At 47.2% G+C, this 18,527-nt stretch overlaps 2 protein-coding genes and 1 pseudogene across 3 annotated transcripts; 2 read left to right on the top strand and 1 right to left on the bottom strand.

The window, feature by feature from the left end:
• Positions 1–6,552: 6,552 nt before the first annotated feature.
• On the top strand, positions 6,553–8,623 carry LOC120691320 (shugoshin-1-like). The gene is made up of 8 exons (XM_039974362.1): positions 6,553–6,960; positions 7,071–7,108; positions 7,222–7,309; positions 7,460–7,483; positions 7,582–7,650; positions 7,752–7,938; positions 8,027–8,090; positions 8,187–8,623. The coding sequence occupies exons 1-8, from the start codon at positions 6,715–6,717 to the stop codon at positions 8,419–8,421; spliced, it is 951 nt and encodes a 316-aa protein (XP_039830296.1). The 5' UTR covers positions 6,553–6,714; the 3' UTR covers positions 8,422–8,623.
• On the bottom strand, positions 8,579–12,373 carry LOC120691321 (annotated as a pseudogene). Its single transcript, XR_005682179.1, has 8 exons — positions 11,048–12,373; positions 10,025–10,089; positions 9,864–9,927; positions 9,771–9,780; positions 9,562–9,593; positions 9,361–9,473; positions 8,994–9,070; positions 8,579–8,911 (listed from the first exon to the last, which is right to left on the bottom strand). The product of XR_005682179.1 is annotated as an inosine triphosphate pyrophosphatase-like (transcript).
• A 2,362-nt stretch (positions 12,374–14,735) lies between these two features.
• LOC120691124 (3-ketoacyl-CoA thiolase 2, peroxisomal-like) lies at positions 14,736–18,439 on the top strand. Its single transcript, XM_039974101.1, has 14 exons — positions 14,736–15,025; positions 15,196–15,272; positions 15,782–15,866; positions 15,979–16,105; positions 16,191–16,289; positions 16,370–16,437; positions 16,532–16,639; positions 16,748–16,825; positions 16,949–17,081; positions 17,161–17,257; positions 17,443–17,566; positions 17,650–17,758; positions 17,920–18,003; positions 18,104–18,439. Exons 1-14 carry the CDS (start codon positions 14,936–14,938, stop codon positions 18,211–18,213), a joined length of 1,389 nt encoding a protein of 462 aa, XP_039830035.1. The 5' UTR covers positions 14,736–14,935; the 3' UTR covers positions 18,214–18,439.
• Positions 18,440–18,527: the final 88 nt, after the last annotated feature.

Genomic DNA, 18,527 nt, shown 5'->3' with positions numbered 1-18,527 from the left:
AGTGAATTTTTCGGGATGTCACACCAGATAGAAAAACTTAGATGACTTAAAAACTCCATATCCGAAGTATCCGGGCCTACGGCCGGAGTTTCCGGAAAGGGTGTTACAATTACCACGCCGCGCAAGTGAGCCCCCGTTATGTGCAAGCAGGGATTCATCGGAGGCTTTCCCTTTCGTCTACTGACGTTTACTTCCCGGAGCCCGAAAGCCGTCGCCGCCTAGCATAGTCGCATGCGCCGCCGAGGACCAAGAATCGGCGGCGCGTAAGCTACAAAATACTTTGCTTCTCTAGATTCATTCACCAGACCAACAAAAAAAGGGAATAGGAGACTGGAGGGAGTATGAGATATCCATCCATCCGTTTTTGGGTGGTGCTTTTCTTTGGAGACCGGACAACGCTTATCCACTTGTGGGTTTCTTTTTTTGTCACTCTCTTTCTGGGTTTCGTGTTTGTCCGAATGCTCTGGAGCTGCGTCCGAATTCATCATGCGTTCCAGTGTCGAGCCTAAACCATTGCAATTGGCAAGTGATGGTGATCGGTGTCATGGAAAATGAGGTCAAATCTGGCCTAAGGATGGGGTAAACCAGGGACGTCGCGAATTATGGAACGAAATACAAATGGAGCCATCGATCGTCTGTCATGACTCATGAGCATTGTTGTATTAGCTTTTTTTCATTTTTTCTCTTCCCAAATACGAAACAAAGACAACGTAGTAGTTGTAAAATTATGTTACCGCGCACTACAAAATTTAGAAAAAAAAAACATAAAGACAAGAAGTCATATACTCATATACCTCTCATCCTAACCTTACTCGTTCCTAGATGCTAGATATTAAATGTGTACATCCTATGAATCCATCCTCTCGGCCGGGGGAGTGAAGGGAGAGTCCCCTCTTACATTTTAGAGCACATAAAGTTTAGGAAATATTTCAATTTACTCCCTTCAAATATAGCCAAAGTCTAAATAACTCCATAAACTATTACTTGGTTCAATTAACCCCATAAACTATATCATTTAGTTCATTTCATCCCATAATACAATTTTTTTTTTCTCCATACCCAAGTTGAATCTTAATTTAAAATTTTGTAGGGTAGTAGTGGACATCACAATGCATACTAAAAAAATATTATAGTTTTTTCATCGTTAGTTTTCATATAAATTTGAACTCAAATGATTAGTTTCTTATTAAATATCCTAACCTATCAAAATAATTATTAAAATTATGTTGTAATTTTTTTTTGTCATATGTTGTGATGTGTACTATCATCTTGTAAAATCTCAACTTAGAACTCCACCAATGCATAGAGAACTGAAAAAGATAAATTGTATTAGGGGGTAATGGCATAGTTTGAGTGTATGTGTGTGTGTGTGTGGGGGGGGGGGAGGGAGGGAGGTAAAATAAATCAAACCATACTTTACATGGTTAGCCGATCTTTGGCTGTAGTTGAGAGGAGAAATTTAGACTTTTTTCTAAAGTTTACTTAAAAGTTTTCAAAGCTTTTAGTTAGTCCAAGTTCGTATCTAAGTTTCCGAGGCCCTGGTGCGAAATATAAAGTAGGAGCTCAATATTTTAGACAATACAAATAACCAAAGAAAGAATTATTTCTTTGGCCCTGAAAAAAGTTGTGCTTAGTTTCTTGACCTTTTTTCTCTTGAACCTGGTATGTGTTTGGTTGGGAGACCAGATGGGATGGGTTGGATCCAACCCCATTTTTTGGATTGGGTTTAACCCATCTCGTGTTTGGTTGGGAGGGATAGGTTGAACCAATTTTTCTGTTTGGTATGGAGGATGAGATGGTGGGATGGATGACAAGTTTGACACCATTAGTGATGTCATCGAGGGGTCCACCTGTCATAGGGTGCACCTTCTTCTTCCTCACGGGCACATCCTGGCGCCACCGCTCCCCCCGACCCCCGCCTTCCACGCCGCCGCTCCATGGCCGGCCAGCCGGCCGCACCTCGGGCCGCCATCTGTTTCCCCATCTGTTTAGGAGCCAGCCAAATCTCGAGGACGAGATTCATTTTAAGTGGGGTAGGTTTGTAACATCCCAAAAAGTTACCAAATCAAATCATGCGCTAAATAATTTCAAAACCTCTTTTCAATCGTTAAGCTCAGTCCATTCAAAATCGATCCCCGCCTGATCTCCCGAAAACCCGATCCCGGCATCCAATCGCTGTCCCGTCTCCCTGTTTGCCCTCGTCCCGCGCGTCACGCCCGACCGGCGCGCGTGCGCGTCTGGCTGCGGTCTCCGCCACGATCCCCGCCATCTCTCTCTTTCTCTCTCTCTCTCTTTCTTTCTCTTTTTCCTTTTTCCATTTTCCTTCTTTTTCTTTTTCTTTTTCCTCCTCCTCCTCCCTTCCTTCCCTCCTCTCCCGCGCGCTGCAGCCCACTCGCCGCGCCGCCCCGACCATGCTCGCGCACGACCGCTGGCTACCCCGGCCACTCCACGTCCCTGTGCGCGCGCGCCCCGCCCCCGGCCTGCCCACGCGCACGCGCACGCGCACGCGCGCACGCACGAACGCGTCACTCGGCGCACCGAGCCGCGACGCCCGCGCCACGCCGCGGCCGCCTGCCCACGCCTCGCGCCGCACGCGTTTCACGCGGCCGCCATCACCGCCGCGCCGCTCGCCTGCTGCCAATGTGCGCGCCCCCACGCGACGCGCGCTGCCCGCCGTGCCGCTCGCCGCTCGCAGCTCGCCACCGGCCGCCCCCGGTCCCGCTCGCCCCTGCTCCCGGGCCCGCCCACGCACGCCAGGCCATGCTCCCACGTGCACTCGCCGTGCCGCCTGCCGTCAAGCTGCACAGCGCCGCCTGCCCCGCTCGCCGCCTGCCTGAGCTGTCGCGTCACCCCGTGCCGACCTCGCCGCCCGCGCCTCCGCTCCGTGACGCCGAGCAGCACAGCAGCTCGCCCCCACCGCCATTAAAGCCGGCCACGAAGCCCGCCGGGCCGCCACCGACGCGCCCCGCCCTCCACCGCCTCGGACGCCTATAAAAGGGGCCGAGGAGCACCCCTGGCACACCCACAACCCGTAGCTCCGCCCAGCCCAGCGCCTCCCTGCCTCTAGCGCCGCCGCCACGCACGCCTTCATCGGCCGCAGCCCCCGCTGCTGCCCCGCCTTCTCACCTCGTCCCAGTCCAAGGTGAGCATGGGAATCAAATCCTCTCGCCTCCCTCTTCCTCCCCCCCCCCCTCCACGGCCGTCGCCGGAGCTCAGGCCGGCCAGATTGGCCGCCGCCGGCGCCTTGCCACCCCCTCCCCTGTTTCCCAGTCGAAAGGGAGGAGAAGAGGGCAGATTTGCCCTTGGCCCCCTTCCCTTCTCTCTATTTCCTAAAAAATCCCTCCCCCTTTCTAACCATTTTGCAAAAGAAACCCCCTCTTTTATTATATTTCAAAACAGACCCTTCCACTATATAACACATTTATAAATAGACCCCTACCTTTTTCTAGAATGACCCAGACACTCTCTAGAATTCCAATCAGAACCTTTCACTAATTACAAATAAGTCCCTGGACCTTTGTTTGGACCCTAAACACCCGGTTAACTTATCATTCCATGCGCCAAACAATCTCCGATCGACCTAAAACTTTACCACGTCATTCCTATTGTAGTTCTGGCCATGCCATTAAGAAACTATCAAAAAATATTACTCCTATCTCTATATCTTAATTGTTTCTGATTCGAGCTCAACGATAAAACTTTTGTTCCTTTTTCTTGATTGTGTGTTTGTTTGTACGCGTCGTAGATCACTGTGTGAACGAGGGAGAACCCGTCGACGAGCAGTACTGCAAACAAGCGAACGAGGATCAGTTCCGCGACCCCGAACCCGAAGGACAGTACCTCGAGCAGGACTTCCCAGAAGGCTTCAAAGACGGCAAGTTCAATCCCGCCCTTTGATGCATGTTTTGTCCTAGTTTTTAAAAACACAACCTATTGGCCGGTTTTATAAAACTGCATATGTTTTGCCTGCTGAAAACATGGTTGTATAGCCACCCCTTGATTTGTTATAACCATTCCTTGACCACCTAGATTAATGTCTGAATGTGTTTGGACGTTAATCGCCGCTAGAACGCTTAGGATCTTAAACACAATACAACTTGTTTTATAAAAGTAAAATGTGTGAGTGTGTGGGAAGGGAAAAATGTGGGATTTCGAAAGATGAGATTAGACGAGATGGATGGCACTTCTGTGTGAATTGCCGAATGGTGTGCTCGTGCCTGTGTGGCAGAGCAAGGAAGGGAGATATCCATCTTGTCACAACTAAGGACCGAGTTGATGTGTCATCTCACCTAACTCCACTATCGTGCAAACCACTCGACCGTTGAATGGGCAACAGCTTAGCATAAACCCCACTAGTTAGTCTGATAGCCATCAGGAGAGCTGAGAGCAACGGGTGATCAAGGAGAAGGGATTAGCTCTGTGTGACTTATGCCCCGGTTAAAACCTCTGTGATAGGTCAATGACCCCTTGGTGGATCCCGTGATAGCTAGTCAGGTCTAGCTAAGGTGGGTAATGGCTTTGTTGGGATCTGCACCGACACTACGGTGATCGAGCTGTGGTACCCCGCTTGTGGGTAAAGTTGCACACCTCTGCAGAGTTAAAATCTATTCGAATAGCCGTGCCCACGGTACTGGGCGAGTTACGGTGTGGTCACATAACTAGTGTTTCTTCTGGGAATGGACGGGTTGGCGTGAGTTGTTTTTGGGAAAAATGTCCGGCAGTTGTGCCGTGTGCTACAGCGGATGAGGAGTCCGGTAGCAACTTAAAACTTGGATCTTGTGTGGATCAACACTACGTGTTACTTGGTACAAGAAAACTTGCTTTGAAAATCCTTTCTTTTAAATGAACCCCTGCATCAAAATTTGCTTTCCGGAAATAAAACCCTAGCCTCATCCTTGATTTACCATGTGCATTATATTCTGTTTATACCCCCTTCGTGGGTGTGGTTGGACTTGCTGAGTACGTTTGCTGAGGCCGTCCGCACTACCGCACCCATGGCCTGACGCCGCGCCGCTGCCCGTCCTCCACTCGCCCTCGTGCCATGGCTCGCCCCGTTGTCCGCGTCGCTGCTCGACCGCTCGCGCCTCGCCCGACGCCACACCGCCCGACCTCCACGCCGCGCCGCCCGACTCCAGCCACCGGACGCCATGCCGCCCGAGCTCCGCGCAAACCGAGCTACGGCAACAGCTAGCCCCACGCGGACGGACACGAGACGGCATCGAAGTGGGTCGACCTCGTCCGCTCGTTTTGGAGGGACGAGAGCAACTCGCATCTGGCAGGTATATTCCTCTCTAACCCCAACCCAACCCAACCCATATGAGTTCTCATCCAAACGCGGGATCATCTGGGTTCGACCCGCTCCAACCCGCTTCGACCCCTAAACCAAACACACCCTTGGTCATTTGCCCCCAAAACAAGTTCCGTTTAGTCTTTTGGTCCTTCCATCACCTGCAGTTAGATCTACCGTCTAATTATATTCAAACGCATCAATTTAGATTTTTAGCCAAAAAATGACAACATAAAGAAAATTTTCATGATTTTTTTGGTGTTTTTCCACTAGTAAAATAATTTCTAGGTATTTATAAATTTATTTTAGTTTGTAAATCACAAAAAAATCACCACAGGAACATGGTAAACTGGAGTTATATCATTCCTCACATTGCGCAGATCATCATTCTTAAAATTATTATTGCCACTAGGAGTTGAGAACCATCTCTGGTGTCACTTGATCCATCGACATAGCAAATAATGCCAGAAGTTGAGAAAAAAAACACAAAATTGCAGCCGTGCACCTCTTCAATGTCGAGTAAATAACCTCATGGATCCATCGGCTCGCCAGCAATAATACTCCCGTTCGAAACAAATAGTTGCTTCGATGTATTTGCAAACATAGTAGTTTTTTTGTGTAGCTATTATGAGTGTTTGTCTGTTTGAGTACCACATCTTCCCATCTCCTAGGTCTTGGCCAAATTGGCAGACTGGCTGCGGCTGGTAACTGGTCCTGATTTATTCTTAGAGAAAAGTACTGCTGGCAGGTGGCTGTTACTGATTTAGTATGAGAGAAAATTAACTGTGTTCGCTTGGCTTGTCAGCCAACCAGCCAGTAGTACTATTCTCTCATACTAAATCAGCACCAGCCACCAGCTACCAGCCAGTCATCAGTGCTGTTCTCTCGTAACAAATCAGCACCAGTCATCCGCCACAGCTAAGCGAACACAACATTGCCGGCCGAATAAAAGCAATCAATCCGGTTTGCAAACAGCCCAAACATAATCACTCTATACTATCGATGAGTAGTGCTAGATTACTATTTTAGTATTTGGCTCACCGTTTTTACATCGCCTAGCACGGTGTAAAAAATAAACTCGCATTGGTCAACTCAACTGGTGCCAAATGATCGCCGTTGATCTTGCTCGAGTGGCTTGACTCAAGCCGTCCGATCTCGGCACCCCCACTCCTGTTTGAGCGCTGCGTTGCGCCGCTCCCCTTGCCCTTGCGCCCCTGCCAAATAGCCGTTGCCTCCCAACTAGGCAACTAGCCGTTGCGCCACCCCAGTTCCGTCTCCAACCCCGCGGCCACCCCCACCACCCAAAAGCTCGCAATCTCCCAATCTCCTCCACCATCTTCTCTCGCCTTCCCGCTTCCTCTCACCGTCTCCCCCCGACTTGCTCCTCGCTTGGCGTGCCCCCCTTCGCCGTGATTGACAGATAGTCAATGGAGGTCGAGGCGACCGTCCTCGCGCCCCAGCCAGCCGTCTCGCCCCCGGCGGCCTCGCCGGCCAAGAAAGCGCTGACGGCGGCTCCTACGTCTGCTCTGAAGATCAGGGCCGCGAGGAGGAAGACGCTCTGCGACATCACCAACCTGACGAGGCACGAGCCGCCCGAGGTGCTGGATGAGTCGGCGTGCCCTGCAGCGGCGGCCGGCGCGGGCGGCGTTGAGAAGCTCGCGCGGCTAGTCAAGGTAAGATCGCCCATCCAGCATCCCGGCCTCCTGATAGCTATATCTTGGCGTGTGGCTTACCTCGCTCTTCTTTGTTTCATCTTTTCTGAAAAATTTTGGATCTGTTTCAGGAGAACGCGGATCTCGTGAACCTCATCGCCGAGAGAGAGTAAGTCTCTGCACGCTTCTCCGCCAAATTCTTCCACTTGTTGGGGGTTCTTGGTGCGCGACCGTTTGGTCTGAGTGTCTGACCCAATTCGATGTTGTTGGGTTTCTGTGCAGCGAGATCATACAGTTGAGCGGGGCTGAGATTCAGAAGCTGCGGCTCGCCAACTGGGAGCTCGCGCGGACCAATTCCCAGATGATAACGGTATGTTCTTCATCTTCTTTCCCCAATTTTCAGCAAGTGCCCAGTTTTTTTTCCCTCGAAAAGATCAAGTGCCCAGTTCTTGGTTGAAGTATTTACGGCTAAGCATCTGTCTTTTGGCTTACTTAGTTGTTTATCGTCTTAATTTTACAGGAGCTTAATCTTGGAAGAAATAGGGTAAGTGCACTTTGATAGTCTGATGAATTTTCAGATGCTGTGGATTGTTCATAACATGTTCGGTAAGAATCTGATCCCGGATTTCTTGTCATTCGAAGTTGAAAGCGTTGCAACACGAGCTCGCGTGCTCAAGAGCCGCCCTTAAAGCGAAAACATCTGAATTGGAGGTGCGTCGGATCTAGGGCGCTAATATCTTGTCAGATTCAAATCCACCTCCTGCTATTTATTTCTATCGGATGCAATGCTGACCCTCGTGTTCGTGCGACAGGATGTAAAGAAGGCCATGCAGCGGCGCAACATACACACCCAAAGGACACAGCATCTGGGGCCTGACAAAACTGCGCAGACCAAGGATGGAGACGTCGTCGACCCAGAGCCTGTTTCGGAAGCAACGCGTGCCGGTAGCATCCAGAGGCCCGGGAACGCCAGCAGGAAAAGGATGATGAGATCTCGATGTAATCCCCAACCCTCCATGCCTCCGTTGCCCCTGACCGAATTATCGACTTCGTCTGAATGCCTGACTGAATGGCCAATGTTTTCCAGCTCTAGGACCTGTGGCTTCGACGAAACTGGCGCTGCCGAAGGATAAGGAGACCTCACAGAGACGGTAAACACCAAGATCGAACAGAAACTAGCACACCAACGTTTTGAGTAAAACCTGTTACAGCAGCTGAGTTTACCGAGAACATTCACCTCCCTGCAGGAAGTCCATGAGAATGCCGCAGCCGAGCGCCCGCTCGGAGGACTTGTTCGAGATAGAGGACGTTCAGGCCGCCATTGGCAGTTGCAAGATCGATCCAGATACTGCTTCTGGCAGTGAGAGGGCCGGGCACCAGTTCCTGCGTAGATCCTCTCTAGGAAGGCCGCTCCGGCAGGCCCGGGAACGAGTCACCTCCTACAAGGAGATGCCCCTCCATGTTAAGCTCAGGAGGCCCTAGAGAATGGCAGTTTTGTGTTGCGTTTTCCAATGATTATTTGCTCTTGTGCGGCCGCAGAAGTGCAGATAGCGTGTAGTTTGTGGTGTGAAAATCTGCTTGTGTTCTATCAAGCGTAATTGAGGAGCTTTACTTCAAATTCTAATGTTGATTTGTAGTGAAGATAATAATCATGGGAATCTGATTTCCCATAGCGATTCTTTTACATGGAAATGAGTGTTGAGTTCATAATTGGCACCAACTATTGCCTGATCAAATAAATATACGATCTGTGGAATCAATCAAGCACTTTTAAGAATAAGTACAATCTTCAATAGAACTAGTTCAGTTTACATTCCATAATGTTCAACCCTGTGGGAAGCGAAAACATATTCAAGCAGAGCCATCACTCTGAACTGTATAGTTGGCCGATGCAAAGTGTTCTTTCACCAGAGCAAGAGCTTTCCCTCTGTGAGATATTTCATTCTTCACGGACTTGGGCATCTCAGCATAGCTGCGTTACATGCCAGATAGTTAGTAAACAGGTGAAGTAGCATGCAAAAGTAGGAACTGTCGTATGGAAGTATGAAACTCACGTTTGTTCAAAACCATATGGCTGGAATACAGGGTCCCATCCAAAATCACTAGGCCCTCTAGCGGGTACTATTTTTCCCTGAAGAATGAGAACCAATCTTAAACATGACGTGCCAAAAATAAAAAATGCAGAATTCATCAAAGCGCTATGATAAAGTGTGATACAATCAAAGTACTTCCGCCTACTTTAAACAAGCTATTGGTTCTGTACTTCTTCCCTCTTTATGCTATAATAGTTGAAAAATCTTCTATTAAAAAAGCTCCTAAACTATACTTCCAAAACGTAGCTGCTCTACACCACATAAGGATTTTACTAATAAATAAGTTAGACTTCAGGAGAGAACTTTATAAGAAAAAATGGCATCTTACCGCAGTTTTTCCGACAAACGTGATTGGTTCGTCTCCTGGTCCAAGAGCAAGAGAAAAGATGCACATAGCAAATGCTGATTTATCTTCATAAGCTTTTAAAAGGTTGTTCAAACCTATAATTGCAAAAATTGTACACATGAGGTCATTTGGTCAAACATGACAGAACCAAGAATAGAGATGAGAATCAGTTAGCTTTATAACCTTCATGGCCAATCTTCTCAAGAAACCACTTTCTGTTCATTCATGTACGCAAGATATCCAAACCAAGAGAAAGGACATTAGTAATGGCATTGAAGGCTTGAAGATTAAGATACAGTTTGTCAACGAGTTATTTTGGCCAAGGATGATTATTAGTGTAACTTGGAGATAAGATCATAGTGTTACAATGTTTGCACAAGAAAATGACTTACATGTAGGGTCCTGCAACAGAAATGCAGCGCATGTCAAACTATGAGTGATAAACGTATTTAGAAGTCTATGGAAAAACAATGCAAATCAATCACCTGGTAAGCCTTTGAGTGCATTGAAACATAGGCATGTGTCCTCAACCAGTACGGGCCCATTCACCTATATATGAAGAAAAGGATGCAGATTAAACCAGATAAGAAAGCTATTATGTTGGATGTATATGTCGATGTTCGATTGGTTCGAAACAAGGAAGTACCTGAGATGCAGCCATTCTTGCTTTCTCTTTGGATATGTCCTCTGGCTCTCCTTGCAGTTCAGGCACTGCCAAACTCAATTTCGACAAACAATAAGTACAAAAAGATCTTAAGTTCCCTACAAAGAAAGAAAATAATGGCAACACATACAGTAATTTCAAGTAAGAAAAACCTTTACTAATGTTCATTTGTAAATAATTTGTATGTAGTGGTGGTGGCGGGGTGTGCATGTCATATGAGTTCCATAAGAATTTTTAAAATCTAGAATTGTACTATTTGCTTTATGTTTTCCTATTCTGGACATTTGGCACACACTGGAGATGTGATCTTGATTCTCAGTGTAGGATGTCAGAATTTCAATTCTCAAGTGCAGGTAGCCTGTATTTCCATTTCCATGCACTGAACTGCATATGACTGTTCTACAGAAATAATCTTAACAGTTGCAGTTCCTAATTCTTAATCAGTAGCATTAATCTCAGAACACTAAAGAAAATAATCATGAGGCAGTGTGAAGGATTCAGGTCATCAGTAACTAAACAACACAAGGGTTACAAGTATATTCAACCTGGAGGGCCTAATGCAGTCCCATCCGACCGTATATCTGTATTTTCTCAAGATGTGCTACCTAAATGGTTGCATGGTTTCCCCAATTCTATCAGACACCAAGTCATTGTGCAACTCGCACGAACCTTTGTCATTGAATTACTGACATCTTGAAAAGTGATTACACAAAAGGGCACTTGGTGCTCGCTATCCCGAATCTCCAGTTACCACAAATCCAAAGCATTAGGTGCCATCAGCGATATCATCTGGTCTATCTGACAAATGTTCAGTGCATGCCAATTTCTCAATGGGCGGCTACAAAGGCCACCACACAGTTATTAAGCGACGCTACCCCACCTTCAATCACACAATATTGGTGGCGGTGTCGCGCACCCGAAACCCTCGCGCTAAAACCCTCTCTGCTATGGATGCTAGTCGTGTAAGAAGGAGCGGGGGGGGGGGGGGGGGGGGGAGGGTCTCACGGTCGAGCTTGAGCGACGGAGGAGCCGAGGATGGCGCGGACCTCCTCAAGCTTCTTGGCGTTGCCGGTCACGAAGGTCACCGCCTTCGGCAGCACCCGCGCCGCCGCCGACATGGCGCAGTGGTGGCACGTGCCCCGAGTAACCCCTGCTTCTGCGGGAGACGTCGGCCGGGCCAAAGGTGCGGAACTGCGGATGCGAGGGGGCGGCGGCGAGGCGGCTGGGGGGAGGGGGAGTGGGCAGTTTCGTCAGACTACTCGGGTTGAGCCGCATGGGCCCACCAGGCCTTCAGGGTAATTCTGCTAGTTGCCGCTTTTTTTTTACCGTAGCGGTGAAGTTAATCAACCCGCAGATCTGCTCCGCTCAAAAAAAAAAAAAAACCCAGATCTGCTAGCCGCCTGGCTGGCGGCGAAGCACGTGAGCTAGACACATTTTTTTGTTTAGCATGTTCACATGGGTGAAGCACGTGGGCTAGACACATTTTTTTTGTTTAGCGTGTTCACATGGGTGTTCTTAATCTTAGCGCTTGTTTAGTTTCCTTCAAAATTCCAAAATTTTACAAGATTTCACATCACATCAAATTTTTAAACCCATGCATGAAGTATTAAATATAGTTAAACAAAATAACTAATTACACAGTTTGTCTATAATTTACGAGACAAATCTTTTAAAGCTAATTAACTCATGATCGGACAATAATTATCAAATACAAACTAAAGTGCTACAGTACTTTGCAGTTTCCTTTTTACGCATCTAAACAAAGGCTTAGTCCATTGTATTGTTCATGAGTTTGAGAATAGAAAATTGCAACTTAGGTCATCATAACAAAGGACAATTAAATTATTGGAGAGGCAGGATGGGAACCAACGGAAAAGAAAGTCTCATCTCAGACTGCTTCTTAGAAAACAGGTTAGAAGTTGTGCCTGTATTTCACTTGGAGGAGCAATTTCCACCCAATTCCACTATTCCACATTTGAGGTTAGAATAGCAGGAGTTGAGCCCTCAAATTCTATGCATGTTCCACAAAAATTCCCATACTCATAAATCAAATAACACAGTTTAGTTCACATCTCTGAACTTCTATAGCCGTATATATTAATTCATCCAAGCAAACACATTGCAAGAGAATTGAATGTTGGTTCTTTAAACTATCACCTTCCTTGCGGAAATACAGATACAACATCCTACAATGCAGTCGTCATTAATAACATGTAACAAAAATTTGATATATAGGACGACCGAAGCCTAAAGGGGAACGGATAATTTATTGCTCATAATTCTTTTCTACCGCATTCTAGTTAACAACAATATATTATCTCCTCTTAGAATTTTGTTCCTTCAAATGGAGGATATAAACCAAGAGAGGATATAAACCGCAGATCTGAAGAGAGAAGGCGCGCCCGGCTACCGGCGGGCGCTAGAGGGGCCGGCGTGCCCGCCTACCGGCAAGTGCGAGCCCTGCGCCTGACGCTGGCGGGGGCCAGCGGTGGCAACCGCTGGTCGGGGCTGGTGCAGGTGGCGGTGTTGCGCCGTGCGCCGGTGGAGCCGGCGGTCGCGAGCTTCGGGTGTTGGCAGGTAGGGGCCGCCGGGGGCTGGCGCTCGCCGGGGGTAGGGGAAGCGGGCGCTGGCCGGGGCGGGGGCCGAGGGTGCCGGACGCTCGCCGGCCGGGTGGGGCCGGGCACCGGCCGGGGCGGCGCTGGGGACAGGAGTGGTTGGGGGCGGCATGAAATTGGGGTCGGGGGAGAGGGTACGGGGGCTGGTGGCCTGGTGGGGTGTTTAGATAGGGTTTGTTGATTGAGCTTTAGTGGGCTCGATGTTCAATGGGCTAAATGTCTAATCCGCTCGGTTCTTTACCGAGGTTTGGAACCGAATCGAGAATTTCGGTTTTTGAGAAATGGAAACCAAATAGAGAACTGAAATTCTCGGTTCCGGTTCTCGATTTTTTCGTTTCGGTTCTCGATTCTTGGTTAATTTTGCCCATGGCTATAAGCGGGGTTAGCATGGTGGCACCTTGGCCATAGCCCACCTTAGAATTTGGTCCAATGTTAAAAATATTGTAGATTTGTCAGGTTTGGTTACAACATGGTTTATTATAAGCTCCGTCGCATCGAATTTTAGATATTAATTAAAATGCTAAATATAGTCAAATGATAAAATAAATTTTATAATACTTAGGGTTTTCGCGAGATAAATCTATTAAGCCTAATTAGTTCATGTGATGTTATAATATATTTATGCTAATCATAATTAAATTTAGGGAAAATTCGATTCATGCCACCACAACTCCGTGAAATTGGGTGTCATGTTGAAAATCATGCCACTCAATGGCATGGATTTCAACATGAGATCCAATTTCAAGAAATTGGAGTGGCATGGATCCAACTGACCCATAAATTTATTAGATTCGTTTCGTGAATAAGTTCTATACTCATATAGTTAATTTTATAATTAGTTTATGTTTGCTCTTTTCAATTGGCACTTGGCAATGGAATATGTGGCAGGACTTAAATAGAACTCACGAACCAAGCAGCACTAATATAATACAGATTGCACACGCCACTGTCCTATATTTTTTGACCCATTGCATCAGAGATAGATAGACCATCCTACCTACACGCCACTGTCCTTTTCACGCGCCGCCCGGCAAGAATCAGGCCTTCTCCAACGACGTGGCCAAAGAGACAGCAGGCATGGCACCAGAACAAATAAAATAAGATCATATTAGTTTTTAAAAAAATTTCATACAGTATTCATCACATCGAATCTTCGGACACATACATAGAGCACTAAATATAATTAAAAATAACTAATTACCTAGTTTAATAGTTTCATACGAGATGAATTTTTTTAATCCTAATTAGTCCACAATTGACCACTAATTGCCAAATAATAACAAAATATGCTACAATACCAAAATCCGAACTTTTGCGCGAACTAAACACACTCTACTCTAAAAGGAAATCACCTACTCGATGTATGAAGAGGAATATGGGGTCAGCAGGTCAGAGATGGTGGATTTATAGGGAGCTTTGCGCGCTAGTCTCTTGCAGGCACGCTAGCGCCTTCATTTTTCACACACTCTCTCTTCCGCGTCTTGTTTAATTGCAAAATTCCAAATTCCAAAAATATCATATTAAAAGAAAATTTTAAATGCATGAAATATTAAATCTAGACGAAATAAAAAACGAATTGCATATTTTGTTTTTAAATTGTGAGACGAATCTAATAAACCTAACTAGGCTATGATTAGACACTAAATTGTTACAGTAAATGCTACAATAAACATGTGCTAATGAAAGATTAATTAGTCTTAATAAATTCGTCTCGTAGTTTACATACGGATTTTATAATTAATTTATGTTTAAAATTTCAATTGTACACAAATTTCATTTCAAAAATTTTACAGCTGCACCCGAGAATCTGACACGAGCGAGTCCGCCAGAGTACGAGACCAGCGGATCAGGACGCCGGGCTCCCGGCGCCCCCGCGTCCAGTCCGTCCGCTCCGTCCTCACGGCTCACGGTCCGTGCTCCCACACACGCACACACCGCACGCTCCCCACGTCAGCGCAGAACGGCCGGCCCCCGTCTCCGTCTCCGTCTCCGTCTCCCCCACGCGGCCACGCGTCTCGCACCAGGCGCGACCGCGAGACAGGCTCCCAGTCCCGGACTTCTACGCAGCAATCCAAAGTCGTCGTCCCTTCCACCCCAGGCATGTGTCCGCGTCCCCCGAACTTCGTGGTAAAACCTCCGCACCCGCGTTTTCCCCACCCGGGACCTGACCTCTCCTCTCCTCTCCTACAAATCACCCCCCCACCCACCTCCACCTGGGCACCTGGCCACCTTCCCATCTTGTGCGCGCGCGGGTACCTGCAGCGACTGACGGGGAGCAATGGAGAAGGCCATCGACAGGCAGCGGGTCCTGCTGCGGCACCTCGACCCCGCGGCGGCGGCGCCGGGCCCCGCCCAGCCCGCCATCTCCGTGAGGACCCCCGCCCCTTCCCCTCTCCCTCCCTCCCTCGTTCACCGGACCGATCCGGGGCGCGCCGCTCCGATCGCTCCGGCGACGTTTCATCCGGCGCCAGATCTGCGACGCGACTGACCGGCGGCGGCGCTGCGCCCCGTGCGTGCGTGCGTGCGTGTGTGTCGCAGGCGAGCGCGTGCGCGGCGGGGGACAGCGCGGCGTACCACCGGAGGGCGGCCTTCGCCGACGACGTCGTCATCGTCGCGTAAGTGCACTCGGGCTTCCCTGGCTTTTCGTGCTGTGGTCGGCGGGCGGCCCCATGTCAATTGGAGCTTTTGATCGCGACTGGTGTGGGGATTCCTTTGTTCTGGGTTTCCGGTGGCAGTTGTCCTGCGACGATTCCTAGGAGAGTTTCGTATGGTGCTACCGGCGACGGTATACTGTATTATAGAGTCGTGGAAGTTGTGGTCGTCGAACGCTGTTGCAACTGCAGTGATGAATTGCTGCGAATTTGGGCTCTGGGCGTTAGTCAACCCGAGTCTAAATCTGGGCATACAAGAAGATCCTTTTCTGGAACTCATCAGGGATCCATGCTAGAGTCATCTGTCGAACATGAGACTGTAGACAGCTAGAGAGTGCTCTAGAGAGTGTTCCAATTCAGTTGGACAAGCCTATTTCCATTGGATTCATGATAACTGTGATATTATTTTGTTACTTCTTTCTTGTACATGCGGAAGAAATTTTGATCAATTGCATACCCTTTTCTGTCTCCAGTGCATACAGGACGGCGATTTGCAAGGCCAAGAGAGGGGGTTTCAAGGATACGTTCGCTGAGGACCTATTGGTTCCTGTCTTCAAGGTTTGTGCTTTGTTGGGTTGTTTCCCTTTGTGCATCTTTATTATTAAATCCGTGAATTGGTCGCTTGTCAGTGTGTTTGGGTCCTCTTAGACGCTCTCTTTCTCAATCATAGGCTTTAGTAGATAAAACAAAGCTGAACCCTAGCGAAGTTGGCGACATCGTTGTTGGTACTGTCTTAGCTCCTGGGTCCCAGAGGGCAATCGAATGCAGAATGGCAGCACTGTATGCTGGTATTCCTGGTAATGAAACTATCTCTGTTGCATCTTACTGTGATTTCAGACCACGATTATCCTCACCTTGATCAATTTGTTTGGGTGGATGCAGACACTGTTCCTCTGAAGACTGTAAACAGGCAATGCTCTTCTGGCCTTCAGGCAGTTGCAGATGTTGCTGCTGCTATTAAAGCAGGGCTGTATGATATTGGTAAGATTTCTTGCCGTCTGATTTTAAGTAACTTTAGTTTGGATTTGTTGTTGAATTGAGTTTTATTCTCTCCATCCAAGGTATTGCTGCTGGCCTCGAGTCCATGACAGTGAACAAAGTTAGTCTTGACGGTCAAGTGAATCCCAAAGTAAGTGTACATGCTGGTCAATGCAGCAAAGCCACATTTTAGATGCATGTGTAGACATCTTTTCTGATTACTTTTTTATGTAATTTTCTTATAGGTTGAGCTGTTTTCTCAAGCACGTGATTGCCTTCTCCCAATGGGCCTCACATCTGAGAATGTTGCACACCGATTCGGCATAACACGACTGGAACAAGATCAAGCTGCTGTAAGTTGCCTTATTCCCCTTTAGTGGTGCATTTCTGTGTGTATGAGACTCCGAGTTGCTGTCATGCAGTATGCTTCTTGCTCTTATTCTTTTTATTGTTGACGGTAGGTTGAGTCTCACAGAAAGGCTGCTGCAGCTGCAGCTGCTGGTAAATTCAAGGAAGAAATTGTGCCTGTTCATACTAAGGTAATTTAGCTGATTTTTTTCTTCTGAAAATAACTATTTTAACTGTTGGGGAATTCTATCAAATTTGAAGTTGAAATATTGTGTTTCTTTGTGGTACATTGACACAATCACCATCTTATATAGATTGTCGATCCAAAAAATGGTGAGGAAAAGGAGATCATTGTCTCAGCAGATGATGGAATCAGAGCTGGTACTTCGCTGGCAGTCCTGTCAAAACTCAAACCAGCATTTTCAAAGGATGGCAGCACTACTGCTGGTAAGGAAAAGTAAAATCAAACTATGTGCGAATGTTCATTGGTTGTATCCACTCTAAATCTAGCGTTGCTTAACTGTAGGGAATGCTAGCCAAGTGAGTGATGGCGCTGGGGCTGTCTTGCTAATGAGACGTGATGTCGCTATGAAAAAGGGCCTTCCAATTATTGGCGTCTTTAGGTATCATTACTGTCCCCCTTCAGTGTGCATGGTGTGGGACAAAAACATTCAAACACCTTAGTTTTACTGAGCACAACCTCGTTATTCAACACTTTGTTAGCCAAAACAGAGGCCTATGGCATACCTTTAATAATGGTAAATTTCTGTTAAGAGGCCCATCATTATAGCTTAATGTGCAAATGTAGGAGCTTTGCGGCAGTTGGAGTTGATCCAGCTGTAATGGGTATTGGGCCAGCTGTTGCAATCCCTGCAGCTGTGAAAGCTGCCGGACTACAAATCAATGATATTGACCTTTTTGAAATCAATGAGGTATTGTTTCATCAGTGTTCTCAAGTTCTTCCTCTCGATAACAATATAATTGCCAGATAACATTTGTTTGCTCTTGTTCACAGGCTTTTGCATCTCAGTATGTGTACTGCTGCAAAAAGTTGGAACTTGATCCTACAAAAGTCAACGTCAACGGAGGTGCAATTGCTCTTGGGCATCCATTGGGTGCTACAGGTATTTGTTTCTGCATTTTCTATTGATTATATCCCACAAGTTTTATTGGACGAAGTGTGTGCCTTTTGAATTACCATGCAAAACTGTGAAGATATGTGAGGTGGCTGATTTAGGATCTTTAATTGACAGCAACAATGGCATTTATGTCTTTTTCTTTGCAGGTGCTCGATGTGTCAGTACTCTTCTCAATGAGATGAAACGTCGTGGCAAGGATTGCCGTTTTGGAGTGATTTCTATGTGCATAGGTACATAACTAATTACTTATTTTCATTTACCTGCATCAAATAGATGCTTTTGAGTGGTGATTATAACAAACCTTCATATTTCATGATGATGGATGTGCAGGTTCTGGGATGGGTGCTGCTGCTGTATTCGAGCGGGGAGATGGTGTGGATGAGCTCACTAATGCTCGGGGGATCCCGTCCCATAATTGGCTTTCCAAGGACGCCATGTAACTGTACCATCAAATTTTCGGAAGGGAATGGTAGTATTCTTTCCAAATCGCAACATAAGGCGAATTGGGGAATAAAGTGATTTTGTATTTGTCGCCCCTGCTGAGGGGTAACTAAGGTTTATACCCCATCAACATGTGAACTTGGATAGCTGGATAATCTATTGTTAGCTGGAAAGTTGTATGAATAACTCCAATAATCGATTTTCTTGCTTTTGAAAGTTGACGCAGGACGGGCTTTCGATAGTCTTTGTACAGGCGAGGACCACGGCGACACAAAATAAAGGCTGTTCGGTTTGAAACCATTATGCCACTTCC

This window comes from Panicum virgatum, chromosome 9N (assembly GCF_016808335.1).
Source record: "Panicum virgatum strain AP13 chromosome 9N, P.virgatum_v5, whole genome shotgun sequence".
In the NCBI taxonomy this organism is placed as follows: Eukaryota; Viridiplantae; Streptophyta; class Magnoliopsida; order Poales; family Poaceae; genus Panicum; species Panicum virgatum.
This window is presented reverse-complemented; position numbering and strand designations above follow the sequence as displayed.